Source organism: Hylobates moloch, unplaced genomic scaffold (genome assembly GCF_009828535.3).
Source record: "Hylobates moloch isolate HMO894 unplaced genomic scaffold, HMol_V3 SCAFFOLD_7, whole genome shotgun sequence".
NCBI lineage: Eukaryota > Metazoa > Chordata > Mammalia > Primates > Hylobatidae > Hylobates > Hylobates moloch.
In genome coordinates, this window is record NW_026652282.1 from 125263246 (window position 1) to 125272780 (window position 9535).

Here is a 9535-nt window from a genome sequence, read left to right on the forward strand (position 1 = left end):
TCTCTACTAAAAATACAAAAAAAAACTAGCCGGGTGAGGTGGCGGGCGTCTGTAGTCCCAGCTACTCGGAGAGGCTGAGGCAGGAGAATGGTGTGAACCCGGGAGGCGGAGCTTGCAGTGAGCCGAGATTGCGCCACTGCACTCCAGCCTGGGCGACAGAGCGAGACTCCGTCTCAAAAAAAAAAAAAAAAAAAAAAAGAAAACATTCATGTTTGCTCAATAATTCATATTCAAAGATATTGATTTTATTTGGTTTATCACACAGCAAATGGTAAATAATGTATTTACTAGGAAGAAAGAGTTTAATTAATTATGGTGCATGCCTACTTTAGAATTATAGAAAGTAGTATCAAAAGAGAGATAGATGTATATATGTGCTATTGTGGAAAGATCCCATATCCATTTTATGAAGGGACAAACACTAGTGGCAGATCAATATGTACATCATTATTCTCTTATATTAAATAAAAATAATATATTGTTACAGTTTATGTGTCAGTGAAGAGCCTAGAATCAGCTTTAAAATAATACACAACAGATGGTTAATTGTGGGACCTCTGAGGAGGGGGCTAAACCGTGGAAGAGCTTTGCAAAGTTTAAAATTATAAATTATCTACATTTCTATAATTTTTGCAATAAGAATATACAAACAACTATCTTTTAAATAAAAAATATTTACATCTAACGACAGAAATAGCAGCTGTGTCAGTTAAAGTAACCGCTAGCTGATGCAACAGACAAACCCTGACATTTCTTTTTTTTTTTTTTTGAGACGGAGTCTCACTCTGTCGCCCAGGCTGGAGTGCAGTGGCGCAATCTCGGCTCACTGCAAGCTCCGCCTCCCGGGTTCACACCATTCTCCTGCCTCAGCCTCTCCGAGTAGCTGGGACTACAGACGCCCGCCACCTCACCCGGCTAGTTTTTTTTTGTATTTTTAGTAGAGACGGGGTTTCACCGTGGTCTCGATCTCCTGACCTCGTGATCCACCTGCCTCGGCCTCCCAAAGTGCTGGGATTACAAGCGTGAGCCACCGCCCCCGGCCTAAACCCTGCCATTTCAATGGCTTGACACAACAGAAGTTGATTTTATGCACACCTAAGTTCTGATGTGGCTTGGCGGGGGTTCTCCACTCCCACATGACCTGGGGATCCATATTACTTCCACCTTGTGATTCCATCATCTCAAGCTGAAGCTGCCATGTTTGCCATTGAAAGGAGGGAGAAAGCATGGAAATGGCACATTGGCTCTCACATGCCTGGATGTGACAAACAACGCTTCTGCTCATGTTTCAGTGGTAAGGGGTCGTCACACTATTCTTCCTAACTGCAGGTGAACTGTGCTGTTCCTATGGGTCAAGGAAAGAGAGGAAGACAAGGTGTGGGTGAGGACTATAGTCTCCCCCATAAACTGTTACAGAGTAAGTGCTCAATAAAAGGCAACTATTAATATTATAATTTGCTGTTACACAATCCATCTCATTTCCAGGAGGAGTTTCTGAGAAGGTCAAATTTGCCTTGAAGTTCTCCAGATTGTTCGAGTGCCTAATATGTGACTGATGCTTTCAAATGTAGGGTCACAATTGTCCAAGAATCTTGAAAGTCTCAGCAGGAAGGCCTCCCTTTGCAATGCCCTTTTTTTTTTAACTTTTATTTTAGGTTTGCGGGTACATGTGAAGGTTTGTCACATACATAAATAAGAGTCACAGGAGTTTGTTCTATATATTATTTCATCATCCCTGTATTAAGTCCAGTACCCAATAGATATCTTTTCTGATCCTCTGCCTCCTGCCACCCTCCCTACCTCAAATAGACTTCAGTGTCTGTTATTTCCTTCTCTGTGTTCGTAAGTTCTTCTCATTGAGCTCCCTCTAAGTACACCGAGAATATTTTCTTCATTTGATTCCTGGTTAAAATCTTAACCTGTGAGTCTCTGCTACCCTCCACATGCCTGAACACCTGTCAGGTGCCTCTAGGCACACTGAAAGCCAGTATTTTTCCATGGGGCAGTTAAGCATACAAGAGGCAGTAGAAGGCTGCTTACTTATTCCTTTTTCATCAGAGCTGACATGTATTCCAAGGAATCATTTTTCACCTCCTGGGAGACTACAGGGATTCAGGAATTCAGCCTCAGTATGTAGATGTTTGTTCCACTAGGATTTTCAAAGTTTTTCCCCACCTAATACTCATGAGGGAGGCTTTGGTTGTAAAGCATTCATCTGTGTATGTGTTCAGCGCTGGATTCCAAATAAAACACCCTGTTAAAGTCCAATTTCAAGTATCAAGGTGGTTCCAAACCCCTATTAACTTCGGGGTGACATGCCAAAAACTGATGGATAATATGGCAAATCAGACTCTACTCAACCCATTCGGAAAACACTTGGAGACTGTGTTGAAGATAACCAGAGTGGTACCGAGCTGTCTAAAAGCCACTGTCCCTATGTGAATTTTATATCAAAAAGTTTGCTTATATCACATGGCTTCCTGGGTGAGAGATGGGACAGCCAGAAGACTTCTACTGTCCCAGAATGCTCCCTGTCAAGAGGTGAGCAGGTGATTTCGGGCTGTTCTGTGGGGACCAGTGACAAGGTGGTCAGCAGGGAAGGTTCCAGAGTCAGACAAGACCACATGGAAGTGACCAGAGGAAATGCGCTGTAGTTCCAGAAAGTGCTGAGACTGGACAGAAATGCCCACACCTGGGCAGACTCAGCTCTCAAGGAACCCAGCGCAAACCAGCCCCAAATGGTGTTTGATTCTCATTGCCACCTTCTCCAAGCCTGCTTTTAGTAATGTTGGCCTCAAGGTCCTTGTTTTTGTCACCTGAGATACATGGTGCAGTGCTGAGAAGAGAAATAAAGTACCAGTCAGGAGGTCAACCTCAGGCTGGGGGGAATGGGAACAGCACGGGCTCTAAAGGAATTCAGAGCAGGGGTCTGGTTCCAGCCCTGTTCCTTACTAGCCACATGATCCTGGGGATGCCCTGGAAATACTCTGTTATTATGTCCCAATTCACAAGCCCTGTGAGCCTTGAATTCTTCATCTGTAAGCAGATTTGATAAGCCGTCTAGTAGGACTGTTGGAGTGTATGCAATGTACGTGAAACACCTGGCTCAGGGCCTGGAATTAAATTAGAAGTTTAAGGAATGGCAGATGGCTGTTATTTCTAGTATTATTTGACCCCAGACCCTAGCATTCTGGGATTTTGTTGTTGATCAGAGAATATACAGCTCAACAGGGCATGGAATAATTAGCCAGAAAAGGAAGTTTCATCTATAAAATTCAGTAAGAATTACCACTTAGAGAATGTGCCTCAAAATTTGAGGGTGTGGGAGTTTTCCCCAGCCAGATGCAGCTCCAAGCTCCTAGAATTTGAGTCAAAGACCAACTCCTTCCCTCGCTCCCAGCTGCTTTTCCATCCATACCACTATTTTCATTTTGTTACCACCCAAAATCTAGCCCCTGCTTACAATTGGTCAAATTGCACTTGAGATAACCTAATTAGAATGCCTTTTTCATAGTTCTGGTTGTCCCAGGCAGGTAGAAAAGCACCTGGCCAGTGGCTTCTGGGTCTCCCTTTTGGGGAAGACATACACTTATCTCACAGAAAGCCCTTGCAAATAATGGGTGTCCATCACCTAGCTCATGCACTGTGTTCAACAACACTGGGACAAAAGTGCAAGACACCTTCCATTCCTGCCCCAGGTAGAGGCTCCTCTCTGTTCATCCACTGTCAAAAAGAACTGCTCAGAGCACTTTTCCAATCTGGGCTTTTCCCTCTCCCCTCTGAGAATCTGGCCCTGGACCCACCAAGCTTCATTAGAATCAGATCCCTCAGAAGAAAATGCAGTTTCCCAAAGCCCAAAGGCCCCACACAGGGAATTTACACTCGACCACCCTCACCTGGAGCCCCATACCCACACTCCTTACTTTTCCCCTACATCTCAGAGGACATCTTGTCACCTTAATTATATGACCGCAGCTCCTAGACTCTTAATACCTTATCGGTAGGTGTGTGTCTGGCTTACCCTAGTATCTCCACTACTAATCCTGGGCCTTCCACAGAGCAGATGCTCAGTGCCTAGAGAAAAAATGAGCCAGTTAACAGAAAGAATTATTTATTCAGATTTAATTTCTCTTACATTCAAGAAGAAGCCAAGGAAATCCAGGTATGCATATATATTTTTTAAATTTTACAGAATAGACTGAGGCATAAGTATCTTTTAATTTCTTTGTCTCACGTATTTTACGGTGAATTCACACTTCTAAATACATACTCCACTGCTGTTACTATGTCCCAAATTCACAAAGTAGAATGGATTCCCCAATCTGAATAAAAAACAAGACTCTTACTCCTAAACTATATCAACAGCAATATACGTCACTACGATTCATAAACTTGGATGCTGAAGTTCATTCAACCATCCATTAAAAGGAACATTTGAACAATTGTAAAAGGAAACAGAGATAAACCTCCAAGTCATCCAATAAAACAGAAACCCACTACTAAGAACGCTGACTACTTTTTTCAAACAGAGTGAAGAATGGGCCTCATGTTACACGAGGCAAGGGAAGCTGCTGCACAGGGCCGTTAGATGCACTGGCCCAGCCCTGCCCCTTCCGCATGGCCCTGGCTGCGACTCACGCTCAGACTCCCTCTTCCTCCTCTAACAAAGCTGCTTCACGCAGGGATGGGTAGGAAATGCGAACTCTTGCATTGACCCTGACCACATGCTCTAGGACTTTCACATAGCTGGTTTCAGCCAGAGCCCTCGGACCCCACAGGAACTCATAGCGCGCAGGATCACTGCCGGGTACCTGCCGGTACTCCAGGTAGTTTTCCTGCACCCAATCTTGGGTGAGCAGCTTCCTGGGCTCCCCATAGACACTGTGCTCCCTCCCATCATACACATCCATCACACTCAGCTCCTCCCAGATTTCCTCCTCAGAGGCAGAGTCGCCCTCCATTGCGATTGTGCCCAGGACGATTATCAGGAGGCCTGTCTTGGGAAAGATCTTATTACCCAGCAGGCCATCGTAGGAAAGGCCCAGGCAGGTGACAAGGGTGTAGGTGTTGCTGGTGGGGTCGACTTCCTTCACGTCAATGCCAAAGATCATCTTCAGGGACTCGGAGGTTTTGCCGAAGATCACAGGAAAGCAGCGCTTGTAATCTTTAATGACTCTCTCCAGCATTTCTGCCTTTGTGACCGGCTCCTTGGCTCGATACTTGAGGAGCAGAAAATGAACCAACTCATCCACCTTCTTACTGAGTGCTTCTCGGAACAAGGACTCCGCGTCAGGCGAGGTGCTTGGCCCCCCCTCTTCTTGGCTGCTGGAACCCTCATTGGGTTGCCTCCAGCAAGTGAAGCTGATGGTAGTGGGTAAGGCAGAGGCTCCCTGAGGACTCTGGGGAGGACCTGTTGACTCAGCGACAGGCACTTCCTCCAGGGTGCCAGGGACCAGAGAGGAGGAGGGGACAGCAGCCCCCTGCTCCTCAGCAGTAGGAGCCTGCGCACCCACCAGGCCCAGGGCCTCTCCTTGGGCCTCAACGCCTTCCTCAGGCTTGCAGTGCTGACTCTTCTGCTCAAAAGACATGATGACTCTGGTCAGGGCAGCAGGCGGGAGTGCAGGCAAAAGCTGGGCAATGGGGACCCACAGGCCTAGGGAGAGAGGGAGCATGTGAGAGGCCTCAGCTGAGAACCAAATCTTGGAGGCTCTAACAAAGGCTTACTTACAGATCTTCCCCTCGGTGCTCCTCTGTGGCCTCCAGGGAATCCTGTCCTCCGGGTTGGCCTGTCCCCTCAGAACCTGAAGGAGGAAGTGAGAGAGCACCTCAGGGTATAGCCGGCCAGCAGAGATCGATTCTGCAGGACTGACGGTAAGGAGGTGAGGCCAGACTCTCTGGAGTCACATGTGTCCTGTGGCAGGTGGGGCCCTTGGTGTGCATTCATGGCAAACATTCACTGCTGGCACTGAGGACACTGTCTCAGACCAAGGCCTCACTGCCTTGTTCCTGGAGCTCCTAGGAGAGGAATCCATGGGCCCTTAGGGTGCAGACTGTAAGCACAGCCCCTGTCCCTCAGTGCTATCAAGAGGGTAGGCTGGACTCTGTGAGGTCCCCACTCTCATGGAGTGGATGATCCCCACTGTGTTCACTCAGGGCCCTCACAATTCTCCAGGCAGGACCTGGATCCCACTCTTTTGCTGGCCTGAGAAACTCAGATCAAGAGCTCACATGCCTGAGAGGGAACAGGACATAAGAAGCCCCACATCTGGCCACAGGTGCCTAGGTCTTCCGAAGAACGACAACAAAAGATGTCGAAACTCATTGGAACCCATGTGTTCTGGGTGAGGAGCCTGCTTGGTCCTCACCTTAACTCCTGGCAGAGCCTGGGACCCTCCCTCTACTGATCTGGGTGCAGCCCCCTCAGACCAAGGCCTCCCCATCCGTGACACCAGTGATCCCAGGATGAGAGAAGGACCTCAGCAGACAGCCAAGCCCATGCTCTCTGGGGTGACAACAGGAGCAGGGCTGATTTCTGTGGGGTCATCATCTGTGTTCTGGCCCTGTGGTACCCTCAATCCTCCCTCACATTCCTCACCAGGACTCTTGGCAGCTCCTGGGACCACTGTATCTGTCGACCAGATGGGGGTCCCTGTGGTGACCTGAGTCACCCTCTGAGAACAAGGTCCTCACCTCACTGAGATCTGGAATCAGAAATGAGGAGGAGCCACATCCTGTCACCCCTGTGTGGGGTGCCCAGGGCTGACCCCTTTGGTTCTGGGGTGAGGGTTCTGATGGCCTCCTATGGGTTACTCATGTTTGCTCCTGACAGGACCTGCCCTTCCTCAACCCCCAACCCCGAGATGAGCAGACACTGCCCCTTTACTCCAAGACCTCATCTCCCTGAAAGTTCCCCAACTTCCTGCCTGTGGTACAAGTGAGATTAGCACATAGGGCCATCCCTCCTCTGGTCCTCCCTGAGCTAAGAACAGGGGACAGCCAGATTCTGTGGGGTCCCGTCTTTCTGAGCCACAGGTATCCCTATTCCTCATGAAGTGTGGCACACCTTGGGTCCTGTAGATCCTGGGACTCCTCCCTCTGCTGACCTGAAGTACCACTCCTCAGACCACAGCCCTCTCCTCTCTGTGACCTTGAAGGTGCAGGAAGTATGAGCTACAGGTGGCTACCTTGTCCAGGACCTCCCAGGGCCCAGGTCTCCACTGATCTGGAATGCAAGGCCCCCTGAGTCCTCCCTCGTCTTCCTTTCCTTGAGCCTGGAAGGGCTGGAACCCACCCCTCTGCTGACCTGAGTCGCCATCCTTTGGATTCCCGAGGCTAAAAGAGGAGGCACCTCATTCCCAGACAGAGGTGGGGTGGGGTCCCTGCCTTGGGGTGTTGGGTCTCCTGAGGCCTTCCTCATCTTCCAGGAAGGCCAGGGTCCTCCCTCTGCTACCCTGAGGCTCTGCTCATGATACCAAACCCTTTCCCTCCTTCAGCCCTCGATGTGGATGTCAAGATCCGAGTGCCTGACCATTCCCAGGTCTTCCGAGGATTGACTGCAGGGGACAAAATGGATTCTGAAAAACAGTTGGGGATGGGGCTGGGGATCTGGATGGGGGTGGGGATGTTGGAATGTGGATGGGGTGGGAGTGTAGGGCCCTCAGTTCCCTCTCAAGGTCCTGACCCCAATGCCAGGCAGAGCCTGGGCCCTGCCTTGGGCACACCAAGCTCTTGACTCTAGAGTCCCCTGTAGCTTTAGTGGCAGTGGGAGCTGGGACGGCCTAGCCTGAGAAGTCTTCTCCCGGGTGGTCCAGGACTGGCAGCAGGAGCTGCGCTGGATTATTTGGGTTCCTCTATCTTGGGTGGGGGCCTCCCCAGTCCTTCCTCAGAGTCTCACCTTGCCTCGCCGCTCCCCTCAGCCGATCTCAATTGGCCCCTCAGGACCATGCCCTTGATTCTCTGACCCCCAAAACATCCCAGCACCAAGCCTGGGGTTTCCCTGGATTGATAGCAGAAGGGGAACTGGATTCTGCCTAGTGAGGGTGAAGGGCAAGGAATGGGAAATGGAGCAGCAAAATGGCAGGGGATTTGTGGGAGTGGGGGTTAGACTAGGATCTTGGGGGACCTCAGTTCCCTCTCAGGTTTTTGACTTTGATTCCTGACAGGGCCTGGGCCATGCCCTCTCCTAAACAGCCCTTCCCTGATCACAGCAACCTCTGACTCCAGAGTCCCCTGCGGCTTAAACAAACGCATTGCAAAGGGGGCGGAGGTGGGGAGCAGCCCAGCCTGAGAAGTCTGCCCCTGGGTGGTCCAGGGCTGGCAGCAGCGGTGGTGCTGGATTACTTGGGGCCCTCTATCTCGGGAGGGGACCTTCTGAGACCTCCCTCAGCCACTCACCTTGCCTCCTCAGAGCCTGGGCTCGCTTTCCTATGCTGATCTCAAGCTGCCCCTAAGGAGAATCTCGCTTCGCTCTAACTCCCTATGAGCAAGTCAGTGGCGTCACATCCGGGTACCAGGGGCTTTCCTGGATTGACAGCAGGGGCTGAACCGTAGTCCACCAGGGTGGGGGCCGGGGTGGGGGTTCTGGTGGGAAGGGTGTGGGTGGAAAGGCAAAGCGGATGGGGATCTGGGTTGAGGTATAGGGGTGGTGGATAGGGGTGGGAATGGCAATGAAGTGGGGGTTGGGTCACGGGTGTGGGGATTGCAGTGGGCTCTTGGGAGCCCTCAGTCCTCCATGAGATTCCTGACCTTGATGCCTGGCAGAGCCTGGACGGCACCCTCTCCTAAGCAGCCCTTCCCTGGTCACACCACGCTCTGACTCCAGAGTCACCTGTGGGGACGGGGTGTGGGGACAGGTGGTGGTGGGGTGGGAAGCTAGAGGCGGCCCAGCCTGAGAAGTCAGCCTCCGCAGGGTAGTCCAGGGCTGGGACCCTCTATCAGGGATAGGGGTGTCCTGAATCCTCCCTCCGAGTCTCACTTTGCCTCCTCATAAAGCCTGGGCCACCTTCCCTCTGCCAATCTCAAGCCGCCCTTCAGACCCAGAACCTCACTTCCCTCTAACCTTCAATGCACAAGTCAGTGGCATCACATCTGGCCACCCAGGGCTTGCCTGGATTGAAAGCAGGGGTGGAACCGGATGCTGCACTGATGGGGATGACGGTCGGGGTGGTGGAGGGGGGTACGAGGCTGGTGGAGGGGTTGGGGAGGGTAGGGGCACAGGTGGAGAATGGGGGTACAGATGGGGTAGGGAGTGCAGATGGGAATGGGAACAGGGTAGGGGACAGGAATGGGGGTGGAGAACACTCAGCCCTCTCCTAGGGTCCTGACGTTGATGCCTGGCAGAGCCTACCCCCACCAGTCTTGCATTGATCACACCAAGCTCTGACTCCATAGTCCCCTGCAGCTTAAGCGGCAGTGGGGTGGTGGGCGCCCCAGACTCAGAAGTCCGCCCACGGGTGGCCCACGGCTGGTAGGAGTGTTGCGGGATTATTTGCGGTCGTCTATCTGGGGTGGGGGCCTCCTGAGTCCTCCCTCAGGG

General features: G+C 51.1%; 1 protein-coding gene across 2 annotated transcripts in view; it reads right to left on the reverse strand.

Moving 5' to 3' along the window:
- Nucleotides 1–4094: 4094 nt before the first annotated feature.
- The window catches only part of MAGEA4 (MAGE family member A4), a 6742-nt gene continuing 1301 nt past the window's right edge, over nucleotides 4095–9535 (reverse strand). The window contains exons 1-3 of one of the 2 annotated variants that reach the window (XM_058441543.1): nucleotides 6596–6615; nucleotides 5729–5801; nucleotides 4095–5653 (exon numbers count right to left, since the gene is read on the reverse strand). In XM_058441543.1, coding sequence (XP_058297526.1) covers nucleotides 4641–5588 — 948 coding nt within the window. In that variant the 5' untranslated portion in view covers nucleotides 5589–5653; nucleotides 5729–5801; nucleotides 6596–6615 and the 3' untranslated portion in view covers nucleotides 4095–4640. Of the gene's footprint in view, nucleotides 5654–5728; nucleotides 5802–6595; nucleotides 6616–9535 lie in introns of those variants that run through there. The other variant, XM_058441542.1, reaches the window with a different exon arrangement.